Source organism: Gracilinanus agilis, chromosome 1, assembly GCF_016433145.1.
Source record: "Gracilinanus agilis isolate LMUSP501 chromosome 1, AgileGrace, whole genome shotgun sequence".
Taxonomy (NCBI): domain Eukaryota; kingdom Metazoa; phylum Chordata; class Mammalia; order Didelphimorphia; family Didelphidae; genus Gracilinanus; species Gracilinanus agilis.
This window is the reverse complement of record NC_058130.1, coordinates 21,492,634-21,511,458: the sequence shown is the minus strand read 5'-3', so window position 1 is coordinate 21,511,458 and position 18,825 is coordinate 21,492,634. Positions and strand designations below refer to the sequence as shown.

At 44.0% G+C, this 18,825-nt stretch overlaps 1 protein-coding gene across 1 annotated transcript in view; it reads left to right on the top strand.

The window, feature by feature from the left end:
* Positions 1-18,825, top strand: part of FAM107A (family with sequence similarity 107 member A) — a 120,860-nt gene that overhangs the window by 77,577 nt on the left and 24,458 nt on the right. The window contains exon 2 of the mRNA XM_044656806.1: positions 13,904-13,967. Coding sequence (XP_044512741.1) covers positions 13,904-13,967 — 64 coding nt within the window. The remainder of the gene's footprint in view (positions 1-13,903; positions 13,968-18,825) is intronic.

Here is an 18,825-nt window from a genome sequence, read left to right as displayed (position 1 = left end):
GAGAGAGAGAGAGAGAGAGAGAGAGAGAGAGAGAGAGAGAGAGAGAGAGAGAGAGAGCTCCATGCGAAGAGCCTCAGCTGCCTGTCCTCCTCTGGATGGGTAGAGAAACCTGGGCCGGGCAGGAGCCACCCCCTAAGCCCTCCCGTAGTGAGGCCTGGGGGAAGCCGGGGATGCAAAGGGCACAGCCCTAGCCGGCTTACCCCAAATGCGTGCTGGAGAGAGAGCTGGAACTAGAGCGAGACCATCGGGGCACCCACAGTTTGAGTCCCGGGATCTTAGAGACAGAAGGGGCTTTCGAGGCACCTCCACAAGTCCAATGAATGGCTCCATTATTCAGACAAAGAAACTAAAGTCCAGAGAGGTTGTGTGGCTTGTAAAGAGTCATCCTAGCATCGTAAATGTGAAGATGGAGAGTTCCTCAGAGGCCGTTGAGTCCAACCTCTGCGTTTTACAGATGAGGAAACTGAGGCAGATGATGTGCCTCACACAGCCCATAAGCCTGAGGCAGAATTCGAATTCAGACCATTCTTGCTCCAAATCCCATAACCTACCCCCTGCTCTGCTGAAAGCATTTTTATTCCTGCAGTAAAAGAACTAAACTCAACATCTAAGCAAAGGTGTTCTGTGTCGAGGTTGGGTTGGGGGTCTCACTCAATGCTCTCCTTGGGGGTGGGGGTCTCTCTAGTGAAGTAACTCCTGCCAAGGTAGTTCAACATCTGTTCTGTAGCAGAGGGCTTCAGAGCATTTCTGGGGGATCAGAGAGGATAAATCATGTGCCATGAGTCACACAGCCTATATGTATCTAAAGCAGGACTGGAAGCTGATTCTCCATCTTCTGTGCTCCATTGTCTCTCTCTAGTTAGCAGAAACATTTAGTTAAATTCAGAAGGTTGATACCCCTCCCCCTTCCCCATCCCAGCTTCAGGCATCCCCAGCAAAGAGTCTTCATTTACAGGGGTGGGTGGGAGAGGCAACATCCTTGGGTCTGTCTCCTCCCACCCTCAGAGCAGTATTCTGGGGTCCTCCTTTTTCAACTAAATTTCCCCCAAGCACAAAAGCTCCTCCTTATGGATTTTATTGGGGGACAGGAATGGATAGCAACATCCTTTGGAGTCACCTATGCAGGGGTTCCTCTGGCTGTATTATGCCCACCCTCCAACTCTTCTGTTCAATAGCTGCTTTGTAATAAAATTATTTTTCTACAATAAAAAAGTATTTTCTTCTCTCTCCCTCCATGCCCCACAATGAAAAAAAGAAAGGAAAGGAAAGGAAAGGAAAGGAAAGGAAAGGAAAGGAAAGAACACTCTTGTACAAATATGCATAGTCAAGTAAAACAAATTTCCACCTTAGTCTTGTCTGAAAACAATGTCTGTCTCATTCTGTGCCTTGAGTCTATTCCTATTTGGCCAGGAGGTGATTAGCATGTCAGGTTCTCTGGACTTATGAATGGCCCTCTTCTAGATCAGAGTTCTCAAATCTTTCAAAGATATTTTCCTTTATAATGTTTCATGATATAAATTGTTCTCCTCATCCTGCTCTCTTCACTCAATCTCAATTCAAACAAATCTTCACAGGTTTCTTGAAAACTATTCCCCTTTATCATCTTTCTCTTCTTTCCTTCCTTCCTTCCTTCCGTCCTTCCTTCCTTTCTTTCTTCCTTTCTCATTCTTCCTTCCTTCCTCCCTTCCTTCCTCTCTTCCTTTCTCTCTTCCTTCCTTCCTTTCTCTCTTCCTCTCTCTCTCTTTCTTTCTCTCTCTTTCTTTTTAACCCTTATCTTCCATCTTAGAATCAATACAAGTATAGATTCCAAGGCAGAAGAAGGTAAGGGCTGGGCTAGAAAGAGGGTGATAGAGGACTTTTGGAAAGTTTTGATTGCCAAGCTGAGTAGTTTGGACTTCATTAGATTTCCAAATGGGGATAATAAATGCATCTTGAACCATAGTCACCTGAGAGCATTTGGATTGCATAAAGCGAGACATGTCTCTATTTTTTCTCACAAACATCTCTGCAAATGCTGAGCTCTGAATATTTGAGCTCTGAGGACTAGTCTAATTCTGGCCAGTCTGGTATAATTGACAGCACCATAACTGAGTTTCCTTGCTTGAGTCAACAGGGACTTCTCTATAGCTTTTGACACTGGCCAGGAGATGGTATGGTCTAGGGGGGAAAGCAATGGACTTGGAACACAGGGCAGGAAAGGGAAGGAGAATTTATTAGGTGCCTACTATGTGCCAAGCACAGCAAAATATTATCTTGTTTGATCCTCAAAAGAAATCTGGGAGATGGATGCTGTTATGAACTCCATTTTTCATGTGAAGGAATTAAGGCAGGCAGTGTCTTACCCAGGGTCACACAGCTTGTGACTGAGGCCAGATACAAACTCAGGTCTTCCTGACTCCATATCTGATGCTTTATCCATTATACTACATATAATTGGCTTCCTTTGTAGGAGAAAGGGGAATACACACTTACTATGTGCCAGGCACTGCTTTAAGCACTTTACAATATTATTTCATTTAATCCTTACCACAACCCCAGGAGGTGGGTGCTATTATTATCCCCATTTTACATATGAGGAAACTATGTCAAAACGTGATTAAATAATTTGTCTATAGGGTCACATAGCTAATATATGTTTGTGGCTGGATTTGAACTCAAGGCTTCCTGACTCTAGATTCTATAAATGTGTCATCTAGCTGCCATAGCTATTGGCACAGGACCTGGGTTCAAAACCTAGCTCTGCTAGTTACCATTTGTGTTACCTTGACCAAGTTAACTAAGCTCTCTGGGCCTTAGCTTTCTCATCTATAAAATATGGGGGGAAGGGGGTGAAATAGAGGACTTCAAAGCTCTAAATGGATGATTCTCCTTCTAACCACTATTCTGCCTAACCTCCTGGTTTTCCATTCCTTTCCTATCTCCCCACAACATCATTCTATCATATGAACACCATTTTCTCTTCTCCCTTGACTTCTACTTCCTTAGCAAGCACCCCCAAAGACTTCAACAACCTCTTATAAGGAAGCAGTATGGTGATGGAGAAAGAGCATAGGGACTCAGTTGAGAAGACCTAGATTAAAATCCCTTCACTGAAACTCCCTATCTGTGTGACATTGGACAAGTCATTTGGCCTCTAAGAGACAGCGTTCCTTGCCTTTAAGGTTGGGTTGGACTACATAGGACCTCCCTTCCAGCACTGGATTGACGAGCCAACCCTTTCTCCAGCCCTGAGCTCTAGACACTATGCCTCTACTTGTCTCCAGGACTTCCCTGCCTGGATGTCTTCAAATTCAGCAGGTCTAAATTGGAGGAAGTTATCTTTCCCCAATCTTTCTTTCTTCATCATTTCTGCCTGAGGCACCACCATTCATTCAGTCCGCCATGTTTGTAACTTTGAGGTTCCCATGGCTCCTTCCTTTATCCAATCCTTTAACATCCAAAGAGTTTCTAGGTTCATTCGATATCATCTCCCCAACCTGGAAGGACTGAATTCAGAGCTGGAAAGGAACTGTCCATATCTTTGAGCCCAGTCCCAATCTCTTACATAGAAATACATCTTACATAAGAAAACTTAAACTCCAACGAACGAAGAGGTTGGCCCCTGATCTACAATTAATAATTAGCAGAGACAGGGCTGCAACCAAGGTTTCCTACCTCCAATCTCAGCATTCTTTCAACTACACAGTGCCAGCTTCTTGGGTTTCACTTCAGTCCCCTCCTTTCTCTTCCCACTGCCAACACTCTAGTGCCAGCCTTCATTACCACCCACCTGGACACTTCTGATAACTTCCTTATGGAAGCTTCTTCCTCCTCTCCCTTCTGAAAATTGGCACCATTTCATGCCATTGCCAAATAATCCTTCTTCTGCCCAAAAAACATTCAGCGGTTCCGCCTAGTTGTTGTTATTCAGTTGTTTTCTGTCGTGCCTGATTCTTTGTGACCCCCTTTGGGAAACTAATGAAGTCCAAACTATTCTGCTTGGCATTTGAAACCCTCCAAATTCCCCCTTCACCCTCCTTTCCCAGTTTTGTTTCATTGCCTTCCTTCATCGCCCCTACAAACACAACCGGCGCTCTTTGGCCTCCTGCCTTTGCTCCAACTACTTCCCCTGCTGGAATGTTCCTCTACTCCCTACTTCATCCTTTTAATCCCTATCCAGCCTTTATTTTTTTATTTGAAATTTTTATTTTATTTTTAAAAAAATATTTTTCCATGTTTCCATGATTGATTTTCTTTCCCTCCCCACTCCCAGAGCGGACAAGCGATTCCCCTGGGTTATATATGTGTTATCACTTGATACCTATTTCTACTTTATTCATTTTTACCGTAGAGCAATCTTTTACCAAAACCCCAGATCATATACCCATGTAAACAAGTAATAAGGGACAGGTCATATTGTTTTGCTTTTGTGTTTCTGCTCCCACAGTTCTTTCTCTCAATGTGGAGAGTGTTCTTTCTCCTAAGTCCCTCAGGAATGTCCTGGCATTACTACTAGTACTAAAGTCCATTACATTGGATCGTTCCACAATGTTTCACTTTCAGTGTAAAATGTCCTCTTGGTTCTGCTCATTTCACTCTGCATCACTTCTTGGAGGTCTTTCCAGTTCATCCTATCCATCCTTTTTTTTTTTAAACCCTCACCTTCCATCTTGGAGTAAATACTGTGTATTGCCAAGGCAGAAGAGTGGTGAGGGTAGGCCATGGGAGTCAAGTGACTTTCCCAGGGTCACACAGCTGGGAAGTGTCTGAGGCCAGATTTGAACCCAGGACCTCCTGTCTCTCGGCCCGACTCTCAATCCACTGAGCTACCCAGCTGCCTCCCTATCCATCCTTTAAAGCTCAATTCAAACATCACCTCCTCCAAGGAGCCTTCATTGATCCTTCTTCTTGAGAAATCATCTTCTCCCTCAGATCTCACAGAGCTCTCAGTCTTATAATTCTCCATTGAACTTACTCTGTGCATTTCATCTGCCCAGGCTGGCATCAGCTAGCAGGCACAATGGAGAGAACACTGAACCTAGAGTCAGAAAGACCTGAGTACTAGCTGTGTGACCCTGGGCAAGTCATTTAACCTCTTCTGCCTCGGTTTCTAAATCTGTAAAATGAGCATCCTAATAGCATCTACCTCACAAGGTTGTTGTGAGTATCAAATAAGATAATATTTGTCATTTGTAAGCCTTTAAGTGCTTTATAAATGCTAGTTTCCAGACAGAAAACTCCTTGAAGGCAGGAACTATGTCTTACCTAAGCTATGTAAATTCCGTCATCCGGCCCCCTTGTACTTCCTACAAAAACATTGAAAACATTTCTTGTCACGGCTGCTCAGGCCAAAGGCTTTTGCTTTTGGTGAGCAGACTGTGAGCTCCTTGGGGACAGAGAATCGTTTCAGTTTTGCCTTTGTGCGCTCAGCGCCTAGCACGGAGGCTCGCACACAGGAGTTTCGTAAATACTTGCGGGTCACTTCTTTCGACGACACCAACCTCTCAGGCAACTCTGCCTAAAAAGAAGAGCTCCTTCTCTAGTCGACAATAGCAAAGTCCAGGAGGGGATAACGGGAAAGGAGATGCCCCCAAAGTCAGGGCAGAAAGCATACATCGTGCCGGAGCTGCCAAGGAATGCCCCTGCTGAGCCCCAGACCATCAAGGAGCAAAGGATGCCGGCTGCTTTCGCTGCCCAGCAGAGTGGGTGGCATCTTTCCCACTCCCTTGGTGAGAGTAAAAGCTGCCCTGGCTGGAGAAAGACTCCCAGAGGGGCATTTTCTGGGGCACGGGAACCTGAGAGGGAGCCTGACGGGAAAGGGACAGTGAGACGACCCTGGAGACTGAGATTTGGGAGGCTTTCCTTACTCGAAGATGGTGACCTCATTACCACATTGCAGCTGAAGGAATCCGATACAAGCCAGATGTAACTGTAGCTCTGAACCCAAACAATTCTCTGGGTTGGGGCTTTTTCTTCAAAGAACCTTCGAAAGGATCATCTGATGGTCTCCAGAGGAGGAAGAGGAGGAGGAGGAGGCACTGAAGAAAAGTATCTTGATTTTTGAGCCCAAGAGATCGAGTCCTGAAGCAAATTGTTCAGGATTTCTATTATTCGTGCCCCAAGAGCTCCGGAGGGCATCAGCCCAGGCCCCTGCATTTGGAAAATCTGACACCCCACTTTCTTCTTAGACATAGAACAGCCTGGGGACAGGCCCAGTTGATAAAATGAATGGATCAGGAAAGGGTGGATCAGGTTTTCCCCCACTCCCCGGATACTAAACCTTGGCTGATAAACGTCTATCAGGGAAGTCAATAATACCCAAAGTTCTCTAATGCAATGACGTGGCAGAGGAGGCTGGACCCCTGAAGCGACTACGCACTCGCTGCTGGCTCCGGAGCCCCTGGAAGTGTTCCCTTGGAACAGTGGGGTTCTCTCTTTCCCAACTTTTCTCTTTTCTTCTCTCTTCTCCTCCACAACACTCTGGTAACTGTAAGAGCAGCCCAAATCACATTCCCAACTGAGTCTGGCATTTTTGTACAAGTACAGGGGCTTGTGAAAGCCAGCCTATATTGTTATCGTCTCCAGGAGAGGCAGTAAATGTGTTCCTGGAATATGAGTCAGAGCAATCATGGAAACTCGGAATTGGATGGGACCCAACAGGCGACTGAGGCTAAGCTGAGCCTGAACAGCATCCTTCAAAAGTACTCTTAGCAAGCGACTGTTGGAGAATCTCACACTCTCCAAGACAGCCCACTCTACTTTTGGGTACTCTAGGAACGAGCAAGTGTATCGGGGCTTTTCTTCCTTATATCAAGTCTTCTTTTCAACTTCTACCCATTCCTTGCTCCTTGTTCTGCCCTCTGGGACTAAGCAGACCAAGATATCCATCTTTCACATGACGATCCTTCAAATACAGGAAGATTCCTTTCATTCCTATGTCTTTTCTGGCTAAATAAGCCTAGCACCTTGGCCTGATCCTATACCAGTGATGGCAAACCTTTTAGAGGCCACGTGCTGTGTGCCCCATTCCCCCCTCCCAGAGACTAAGGGCTGCTGCCCCCTCTTTTCTCCAGACAGGGGAGGGAGATGGGGAGGGGAGTGGCCCAAGCGCTCCACTCAGGGAAGGGACAAGCACTTCCATTGGACTGCTGGGCAGAGGGGTGGGGAGGTGCCGTGGAGAGGAGGAAGGGAGCAGCTCCACCCAAATCCCTCTGTCTTTCTAGTAACTAACTCTGGCAGGCAATGAGGCGCAGAGAGACCTCTGTGTGCCGTCTTTGGCACTTGTGTCATAGGTTTATCATCACGGTCCTATACAGTGTATTCTCCAATGGTCGTGTCATCCTAATCACTCTCCTCTGGACATTCTCCAGTATATAATATACTGCTCAAAATGGGGTACCCCAAAATGAGCCCAGTCCTCCTGGCGAGGCTCTTCTTTACCTGCTCCTGGGCACTGAAACTCTTGAGATGGATCTAGGTAGCTAATGAGCTTTGGCTCTACTACAGCCCCCTCTTACCCCAGGGAGTCCTTAGTAGCCCCAAATCAATAAAGACTCTGATTCTCTAGCCAGCTATCTCTAGCCAGCTATCTCCTCTTCTGGATATGTGGAATTGGTGTGTTCAACTCAAGAGAAGAATTTAATATTTATCTCTACTAAATGTCAACTCCTTAGATGCTACAGCCTGTCAAGATCTCTTTTTTTTAATCCAGACTATTATTTCATGTACTAGCTGACCTCTGAGATTCATGTCTGTGCCTTCTCTCATGGCAATGATAAAAATGAAGAACCCAAAACTATGGAGACATCCCTGTGAGATCCATGAGAGACTTGCATCCAAATTGATCTTGGTCCATTGATGACTACTCTTTGTTTAGTCAGATCTAAATCGACCACACTGTACTGTCATCTAGCCCACATTTCTTCATCTTGTCCATGAAGAAAGAGTGAGGGATTTTGTCCAATACCTCACCTAAGTAAACTGTGACTATAGCATTTCTGTGATTATGAGAGGCAGTGGATAGAGTGCTGGGCTTGGAGTAAGAAAGAGGTGGGTTTGGTTCCTGCCCAGACATCCAATTGTACAACTCTTGCTCAGGGATTTAACTTCTCTGACTTTCCATTTCCTCATCTGTAAAATGGGAATAATAATATATGGTTCATAGGGCCACTGTAAGGATTAAATGAAATGCTAATATGTCAAATGTCTCACAGGCTACAAATATCAGCTATAGCCAAGAATGTGCTGGCAAATACTTAGCAAACAGCTCTGGGGGGGGGGGGGGTAGGAGGGAGAAGATGTATGCACAGCATATTTTAAGTTTAATCTACATTCTTAGCATTGTCTCCATCACTTTCCTAAGTCTAGACTAATAACAAAATAATCAATTGAATCCTGATTTGGAAGAGAAAACTGAGTAAGAGTAGGATCATTCAGCCTTCTCTCTATCCTGCTTTATCCACTTTCTATCCACCCCCATACAGTGAACCCAATATTTCCATAATCTTCTTTCTTTCATCATAGCTTCCAGATGGGCTTCTGGCTGTCCTTAACATCCTTTGCCAAACTCAGCTCATCCTGGTGCTAGCACTCCTGGCATGGGACCAGTTTTCCTCAGTGACTTAACTTTGCTTATCTCGTAAATCTTTCAAAATTGAGTTATCAGGCAGCTAGATGTTACAAGGCAAAGGAGGCTGATCTTGGAATCAGAAAGATCTGAATTCAAATCCTGTCTCTGCTGCTTACTAACTTCAACTTGACTTCCCTCAGACTCAGTTTCCTCATCTGTAAACTGAGGAGAGTTGAACTGGATGGCATTTAAAGTCATTTCCAGCTCTAAATCTATGATCCTATAATATCTTCCTTGTTCATCCACATTTGTCTTTTTTAGTAGTTTCCATTTTTCCTCATCATCAGAATAATTTCTGTCTGGGACCCCAAATTTCATTCTTGAGAGCTTCCAAATCCTCCTGGGCCAACTTCTCCAGAAAGATTATTAGATCCTACCCCTACTTTCTGTGAAATCTACCCTCCTCGAGTCTAGACTGTACATCAGCCTATAGTCACTTTCCTCTTCTCTAAATTTCATGAACTCTGTGATGGAGCAGCTCACTTGGAATTCTTCATACAAGATACTCCATCTCCTGATTTGGGGCATTTGTACTGGTTGTTCTTCGTGCCTGGAATGCTTTCCCTCTTCATCTCTGCCTCCTGACTTCCTTGACTTCCTTCCATCAAGTCCCACCTTCTACAAGAAGCCTTTCTAGATCCCCCTTAATTCTGGTGCTTTCCTTCTGTTGATTAGCTCTAATTTATCCTGTCTGCAGTGTGTTTGTACATAGTTATTGGCATGTTGCCTCCCCAAGTTAGACTGTGAGCTCCTTGAGTTCAGGGACTGTCTTTTGACTTTCCTCGTATCCCCAGGGCTTGGCACAATGCCTAGCACATAGTAGGTGCTCTGAAATACTTCTTGACTTGGTTTACCTGTAAACCAAACAGCTCCAGTGTTTTGACCAAGTCAAGACTTCATCATCAGACTTGACGCTTTCTAGTTCCCAACTAGTAACATTTGTCCCTACCTCACGTATTTATTTGGCATCTTCACCAAGGCTTCTAGATTTCCCAACCCCTGCCAATCTCTCCAAGTCTAAAGAATTATCAAAAACTAATTCTGCATTCATTCTAAATATATTTTGGATTTCTTTTCCTTGAAGACTCTTATGGCTAAAGATGGGCAAGATGTCCATTTGTGAGACAATAAACAGCTGCTTCTCTTGACTTCCTAGGATGCTGACATCATAGAATCTCCAAATTCTTCAATGCTAAGCATTTTCTAGAAAAGTCCTCTACAGTACACACAACACACTTGTTGTCTAACCTTTGATGAAGATCTCTCTAAAGTAACCTATTTCATCTTGATATAACCAGATGGCCTCTAAGGTCTCTCCCACCTACTAATAATCGCTAGCATTTATAGAGCACTTTTGCAAAGCACTTCACAACTATTCTCTCATTTGATCCTTACAACAACCTTGATGTTTGGGTGCTATTATTGTCCTCACTTTAAGGATTTGGAAACTGAGGCAGACAGAGCTTAAGTGACTTACCCAGGGTCACACAGTTGATAAATATCTATGGTCGCATTTGAACTCAGATCTTAACTCCAAATCGAACACTCTATCCACTTTGCCGACAAGACACCTTTAGTTAGGAATTTTTTCCTTAAATCAAACCGGTTTTTCTCCTTGCGACTGCTACTCAGTGCTCTAAGTCCTGCCCCCTGGAGCCAAACAGAATCTGGCTAATCTCTCCTCCATGAAACAGCCATTCATGTATTAGAAAACATCTTAACTCTGTGCCAGGTGCCCCAAAATCTTCTTTCCTCTTTATAAAATATATATCCCCATGTAGACACTAAACGATAACTCTAGTCCAACTATCAATAATATGGAATTAGGTCTTGATCAATGATACATGCAACACCCAGTGCAATTGTGCATCGGCTAAGGGGGCTTAGAGGGATTTGGAGGAGAGGGAAAGAACATGAAATATGTAACTATGGGAAAATATTTAAAATAAAATTTTTTTTAATTATATACACCCCAATTGGTTCTCCCATGGCATATCGCCAGCTAGGATGATAGACCCTGCCACTTGCCCTATTCAGTAAATTCCTCTGGCTCCCTAATAACTCCAGCATCAAATATAAAGTCACTTGTTTAGCTTCTAAGGTCTTCTGCAAACTGACTCCTTCCGACTTTTCCAGTCTTCTAGCTCATCCTTCCCCTCCCCAACTCCATGATCCAGAGACCCTGACCTCTTTGCTGTTCCCTACATATAATATGACATGATCTATCTCCATGCCTTTTCGCCTCCTCTCCATCCCCATTTCCACTCTGACTTTCCCAGCATCCCTCAAGTCTCAGCTCAAATCTTACCTTCTGGAAAGACCCACTTTCAGTCGAACAACTCCTTTCCCTCCCCACTCCCACTCCCTTCTCTCTGAGACTCTCTCCTGTACATCCTGTGCATGGACCTCGTTACCCCCTGTCGCCTCCCCCATTAGAAGGGGAGCTCCTCGAGGGCAGGGCTGGCTTGTTTTCCTTTTCCTTTATATCCTCAGCACTGAGGTGCTGAACAAATGCTTGTTGGCCAACTAAGTCTCCCAAAGTGGGAGCCAGAGCCTGCATTCCTGGTCACTCCCCAAGGTCCTGCCACTCCATCCAGCCCAGGGCAGTCAAAGGGAGCAAGCAAGCACCTTGGCTTGGCAGTCAAAGCCAAGCCGCCATCTTTACTCACCAATCCATTTACCTCCAGGCGTCAGAGATGTTTCCTTCTTTAAGGTTTTTGGATTTAAAGGGAAATGACTAGCTTTCATTTCTGGAACTTTGCCAAATGTAAAATGACTCTGATTTCTCTTAGGCACGGAAGAGTTGGCAGGAACACACAAGCCATTTCTTGTTGCACGCCAAGCTCTGATAGTCACCTGTTATGAAATTGCCGATTTGTGATTCTAATGCAGTCAGAGCTTAATGATATCTCCCTTCTGTCACTCAGCCCAGCAACAGTTAATGGGGGACCAGAAATGGAATACGTGGCTTAACATACACTATATCATAAGTTTAGAACTTTGTGGTCTAATACATGGTGCAATGGAAGAAGTACTGGCTTCAGAGTAAAAGGACCTGGATTCAAATCCTGACTCTACCACTTATTTGTTATGTGTCTTTGAGTAAATTACTTGACAGCTCTGTGCCTCAGTTTACCTAATCTACAAAATGAGAGTTGAGTTAGATGATTTCTAACTAAGATGCTTTTCAGCCCTTTATCTACAATACTATGCTCCCTCTTGAACAAATAGCTATTCCACTTTCTGAATAAAATTCTTCCACACGTAATCCCTCCTTTCAAAGACCAAAACACTCAATAGCATCCATGTTTGTTTGCAGTGGTATAGTTAGAGTAATCAAAACTCCGAGTGGAAAGGAGCCTCTGAAACCATCTAGTCCAACCCATAGCTGAAGAAGAATGCCTTTGCCAGGGCCATTTGCAAACTGATGATCAAAAAGACTTGTGGATGGGAGGAAGCACTTCTCACTTAGAGAAAAGAAAAAAGTAGACAAAGTGGCACAAGTCTATCTTTCTAGATTCTGTCTCTAGCATGTTTTCTACTGTTGTCCATTCAATTCAATGAGCATTTCTAAAGTACCTAAGTATAGGCAAGGAACTTTATTAGGTTTTAATCATAAAAAGACTAGTGTGATGAATGGGGCTGGGGAGAGAGAGAGAGAGACAGAGACAGAGACAGAGACAGAAAGACAGAGAGATAGACAGAGAGACAAAGAGACAGAGACAGAGAGAGAAAGCATAGTCCCTCCCCTGATGGAGCTTACATTCTTTAAAACTTCCATTGATTCTCTTTGTTCTTATATTGGTCATTTTCACATATATACCTCTTTCCACCCCCACCCCAGCCCCAGTGATCCTTCTCTTGTACCAAAGGAAAGCAGTTAAGCAAAAGCAATCAATATAGTGACTATCTAAGAGTTTATGACACATTTCTCTCCCATAGCCATCCACCTCTGAAAGGAGGGTATTGAATTCCTTATCTCTTCTAGGAGATCATGATAAATCATTACAGTCACACAGCACTTGGTTTGGTTTTATCATTCTCCTCATTTACAATATTATAGTCAATTTGCATATTGTTTTCCTGGGTTTGCTTACATCAGGCTGCATCAGTTGACAAATTCTTCCCATGTTTCTCTGAATTTCTCATATTTGTTATACCTTAAAGGCAACATCATGATCTATTACATTGGTTTACCACCATTGGTCCAGCCATTCCTCCATCCCTGGGCACTCACTTTGCTTCCAAATCTTTGTTATGCATATTTTGGCAGAGAAGGGTCCTTCCTTTCTGATTTTGACTAAGGAAGTTAAATCTTCCTAGGCTGGGTGAACCAACATTTTAAGTAGGACCCTCATTTTTACTAAATGGACAGTGTAGATTTGGAAGATTTCCCTGAAATGGGTTCTATTGGAAAATGCTTTGCAGCCAGTCAAACATCCCTGGCTAAAGTCACCTTGCTCCTGTTTTTCTCTTAAGACCCTTTCAACTTCAAGGTCCTCAAGTCTCATAGAAGCTGTTCAAATGAAGCTATGTGGGAAGTTTACTAAGTTGGGGCAGTGATATCCAAGGGGCCTTGAAAGAGGAAAAGAATTTCACCACAGGATTCCTTGGTTATTTTATTTAAACCCTCACCTTCTGTCTTAGAATCAACGTATTATATTGGTTCCAAAGCAGAAGAGTGGTAAGAGCCAGGCAATGTGGGTTAAGTGACTTTCCCAGGGTCTCGTAGCTAGGATGTGTCTAAGGTCAGATGTTAACCCAGGACCTCTTGTCTCTAGGTCTGTGTCTCAATCCACTGAGTCACTTAGTTGCTCCCAGGATTCCCTGGTTCTAAAGGCAACAGGGCAATCTATTGTATGACCTTGGCCAAGTAATTTGGACCATCTTCCCCAGGCTTCAGTTTCTTAATTGTAACATGAGTGGGTTGGACTACATATCCTCTGAGTTACCTCCTAGCTCTGGATCCATGACTCTATGATTCTCTGGGTACAACCTTATTTCTTTTTTTAAAAATCATTTTTATTAATATCTTTGTTTTGACATCACCTTCATTTCCCTAAAGTAGCCCTCCCTCCTCTCCTTCCCAAAGAGCCATCTTGGGATGCAATAATGGGAAGATTAGCCAGGGTTTGAGGATTCACGAAGACCCTGCATGTCTCCCCTCAGTTGTCCCCCCATCCTCCTCCTCCCACATCTGAGAGAGAGAGAGAGAGAGAGAGAGAGAGAGAGAGAGAGAGAGAGAGAGAGAGAAAACAACTTGCCTACTTTACTTTTCTTTCTCTGTTTTTGCAGAAAGAATATTCTCCTCAGTCCAGGTTTCACAATGAAAATGGGAAACATAGTATGAATGGCTCAGGTAAGTCAGAAACAAACCCATCTCCAGTTACCCAGGGCAGCAAGCCTAGAAGAGTGACCTTGTTCTGTCTGCCCAGCTCAGAGTTTAATCCTTTGGAAGCTGCCCTTAGAAAAGGGCATGACCTTTCCAAATGGACTTCACTTGAGATCCTCCTTGGCTCCCCACTTTATTTAAGACTTAATTTGTTTGGTTTGGTTCTTTTAATTTTAGACCCAGAGATGGGAGAGTTCAGTCTGAGATTTTATTCAGGCCTTCCAACAATTAGGATATAATGTGATTTAATAAATGCATGGAAAACGTTCCCTTTTTTTATCAGAAAAGGTCCTGGATTTCATTGTATAAGAAACTTCAAGTCAGGAAAAGTCTCTCTGTCAATGTTTGTCAACATCTTCTTGACAACTTACGGTCTTAGATAATTGTTTAGAGCACTGAGGGATTCAGTGATTTGTCCAGGATCATATGGCCATTATCTGTCTGAGACAGGGCTTGAACCAGGTCTCCCTGGCTTGGAGGCTAACTCTCTATGCCATTCTGCACCCCACCCCATCCCCATCTCTGTCTCTGCCACTATCTCTGTCTCTCCTCTCTCTGTGTCTCCCTCTCTCTGTCTCTGTCTCTGTCTCTGTCTCTGTCTCCCTCTCTCTGTCTCTGTCTCTCTCCCTATCTCCCTCTCTCTTTCTCTCTGTTACTATTTCTCTCTGTCTCTCCTCTTTCTCCTCTCGTTCTCTCTACTTCTCTGACTATGCTTTACCCTCTTTGTGTGTCTCTTTCTGAATCTCTGCCTCTGACTCTGTCTCTGTGTCTGTCTCTGTCTTTCTTTCATATTACTATAAAAATATTCACTTTGAGAGACAGACTCCAATGATCCCTGATCTATCTAGTAAATCTCGATTGTTCTCCCTTGCTTCTCTCCTGCCATCTTCCCTCCTGTTTCTGCTGCCAATTTTGCCATCTTCTATTTCAGGGTAAAATTCAGTATCTTTCCTGCTGCTCCTCCTACTACGCTCAAACTCTTGGCTACCACTAAGCTCTCTGCAGCCTTTCCCCTGATACCTGCTTCTCAGGCACCCACTCTAAAGATGTGAAGGTTTTGCCATCCAGGAGGGGGTCAGCGGGACAAGATCTTTGTATTTCCTTTCCCTTGGCCAAGCCTTCTGCATGCTTCACTATTCTAATAAAGAACTATTTGTGAAGAATAGAAAGAAAACTGAATTTGGAGTTTGGGCACCTGGATTCAAATTCTGGCTCTGCCCTTTACTACCTATGTGCCCCTGAGCAAGTCCCTTCCCCTCTCTGGGCCTCAGTTTCCTCCTCTGTAAAATTAGGGGGTTGGACTAGATGACCTTTGTGGTCCCTTCCTTCTATTCTTTTCTTCAAAACTTTTTGGCTTCTCTTTTAATTGTCTGCCCTCTCTTTTGCTCATTATTATGCTTACAGTATTGTGTCATGGATTCAACTAATCCTGACTACATACATTACTCCTAAAAAAAAAGACTTAATGTCTTGGGCACAGTTAGCATACTTGACTGTTACATGTAGAAGAAGGGCCTCAGAAGAGAATCCAACAGGTGAAGTGACTTGCTCAAGGACACACAGCTAGTAAGGGTCAGAGGTAGGATTCATACTCTGGTCTTCACAGTCTTCATTCCTTATGGAGGAATTCATTTGTCTCCCTCTAGTCAACTTAATTCAATAATCACTTGTTAAATGGCTGCCCTCTATTAGGGAACTGTGCCAGAGATTAGAGATACGAAAGCCAAAATGAAGCAGTCCCTTCTCTCAAGGAGCCTATCTTCTACTGAAGGGGGAAATGTAGAGAGATAAATAATAAATAAAATAATATAGAGATATTAGATTATAATTATTAATATATTATGATATATTACATACAATTTATAATTACATATTATAGTATATAGTAATATATTCTTGTGCATAAAATCTAAATATAATAATAAATAAAATAATATCTAGATTTTATTATATTATAATTACATATTATATAATAAATAACAAAAGCTAACATTTTTAAAGCAATTTAAGAATTTACAAATAGCTTTACACATATAATCTCGTTTTCCCCCATAGTCACTATGGGATGTTAGTGCTATTATTCCCATTTTACATCTGGGGAGACTGAGGCTGGGTTTCTGTGACTACCTGGGAACCACACAGCCAATAAGTGTCTGAGGCAGCTTTGGAACTTGAGTCTTCTGCTCTAAGCACTGTAACAGACACCTTCCTACCTCCATAAAGATTTGGAATAGGTGATAAAGATGGATGGCTTGAATCCCCAAAGTCCTTGAGGATGGAGGCTGGGGAGAGTTAGAAATGGCCATGAGGGACGAGGAGAGTGACTGGGACTCAGCTCCTCCTGGCTCGGCGTTCTAGGGAAGGGAAGAGGAAGAACAGCCAGTCCTGGAAAGAGTAGCGAGGAAAACAGCCTGTCCCGAGGAGCCAGGTTTCCACGAGCCCAAGAAGATAGGAAGATCTTGGGCGAGTCAGCCAAATTTTCTGGGTCTCCGTGTCTCCGTGTGTCCAACAAAGGGCTTGGCTCTGAGCTTCGGGCTCTTTATCTCTGATCCCAAGACCTCTTCCCACTACAAGGAGGGAGTTGCTGGCCTTCCCAACACGGCCAGATAGCTCTGAGGATCTCCAGCCTTGAACTGAAGAGATTCAGGATAAAGTGGGAGTGTGTCATTCAGGGAGGCTTCTTCTCCTCTCTCTCTCCTTTGGGGCCAAGTTTGCACCATTCGTCGAAGACTCCTCCCCATCTACCCTTTGCAGAGATCGGGGGCAGAGTCCAGGGCCGAGAGGGGGAGGCGTTCCTTGAATATATTGTCTGATTTTTCTGGATGTATTGATCTGTTTGGCTGAGTTTTTCTTCTCTTCTTCCTCCTTTTCTTTAAAAAAATAGTACTTGTTATAAGGAATGGCTCTCGGGGCGAGTGGAGGCGGACCAAGAAAGTAGACAATGTAAAAACAAAAGACACCGATAAAATTAATTTTCGAAAGTCATAGAGAGGGAGAGGCAGCTCAGTGACTCTGTGGATAGAGTGCCAGGAAGGTCCTGGGTTCTGATCTGGCCTCAGACACTTCCTAGCTGTGTGACCCTGGGCAAGTCATTCAACTCCCATTGCCTAGCCCTTACTCCTCTTCTGCCTTGGGACTAATACTTAGTATTGATTCTAAGACAGAAGGTAAGGGGTTTTTTTAAGTAATAAAGAGGAGATCCAGAAGAAATTGGCAAACTGATGAATGTGGTTATTCTCACTTCTTAGAGTGGTTTGCCAGGCCAATTTCAAATCAATAAAGCCTTGTTATATTGAGATGGCGCCCAGATTCCTAAATCCTCCATTTGTCTATGTTCTTCTACTCTCCCCAAAATTATTTTGCCTTCATTGTGTAGATTTTGTTATTTAATTATTGTCTCCCCTCAAAAGTAGAATCTTTGAAGGCAGGGAGTTTGGGGGAGTAGAAAATGGGTTCAAATTGGAGTCAAAAGGCCTGAGTTCAAGTCCTTCCTCTGCCACTTAACTATTTGCATGACCTTAGACAAGTCATCTATCTCTCTGGGCCTCAGTTTCTTCATCTGTAAAATGAAAGAGTTAGTCCTGACTTTTCAGCTCTATATTTTAGATCCTAACACCTCTTCTCCCTCTGAGGAGGGAGCTGTTGGCTTTCCTGGAGCTACCAAACAGCTCTGAGGATCCCCAAACATGGCAGCCAGGCTTTAGGATAACATCCTGCTAACTAAGGTGCCCAGGCTTCTGTCTATTCAAGGGTGAACTGGAGAAACGGAGGCTTCCTGGGATAGGAAAAGGTTTCTTTAAACAGCTCTCCTTGATGTTAGAAAATGAATGTTTAAAAATGGGTTTATGTATAATTGGGGGGGGGGATAAAATGTTACGGAACTAAAACAAACCGGATCCCCTTGGCCCGAAAGCTTTCCAGACTTTGCCAGCAAACAAGAGGAGTTAACAAAGTCATCTGGGCACAACATGCTTTAAGGTCTCTGAAGAACTCCCACTTGTCCCAAGCTGGGCTTGGAATCATGGATCGAAGGCAAAGTCTGGCCCCATCTAAGGAAAGCAAGATCCAGAGAGGAGAGATGGCTGCCGAGCCTCTTCTGACCCAGAACAGATGCTCCTGGAAGGCAGAGACCATTTTGGTTTGGGGTCCTTAATGCCTCGTATAGTGCCTGGCAATCAGCCAAGTGCCTACTATGTGCCAGGGATGGTGCTGAGTTCCGGGAATACAAATACAAAAGTCCCTGCCCTCGAGGAGCTCACACTGGAATGGGCACACCACAGGGGCTTGATAGAGGGTGAATTGTTATTCGATAGATGGGCCCTGATCCAGAGAGGGAGCCCCCCCAGGTACATGAGATCAACGAGTGGGGAAGAAAGCGCCCCACCTCTGATGGCCGTCAGCTCCATCGACGCCCTTCAGCCTCCCAAGGTTCTGACGCTGAAAGAGAGTGGAGGAAGCTGTGGAATAGCTGCAGAATTAGCAGAAGCCCCAACGTCACCCTTGAGGCTTCAACACAAAAATGCATTAACTGCTTCCTAGGTGCCAGGCATTGTGTAGGGTCCTAAGAGACAAAGATAGAAATGAGCCTACCCTCAAGCACTCTCCATTGGATCCTGTTGTGAAATTTGGAGGTCAAATGATTTTATCTTACCTGGCCTCCCGAAAATCAATCAAAAGCATCTATTAAGTGCCTACTAGGTGCCAAGCATTGTGGCAAAGGAAGGAAGGAAGGAAGGAAGGAAGGAAGGAAGGAAGGAAGGAAGGAAGGAAGGAAGGAGAGATAAAGAAGAAAGAAAGAAAGAAAGAAAGAAAGAAAGAAAGAAAG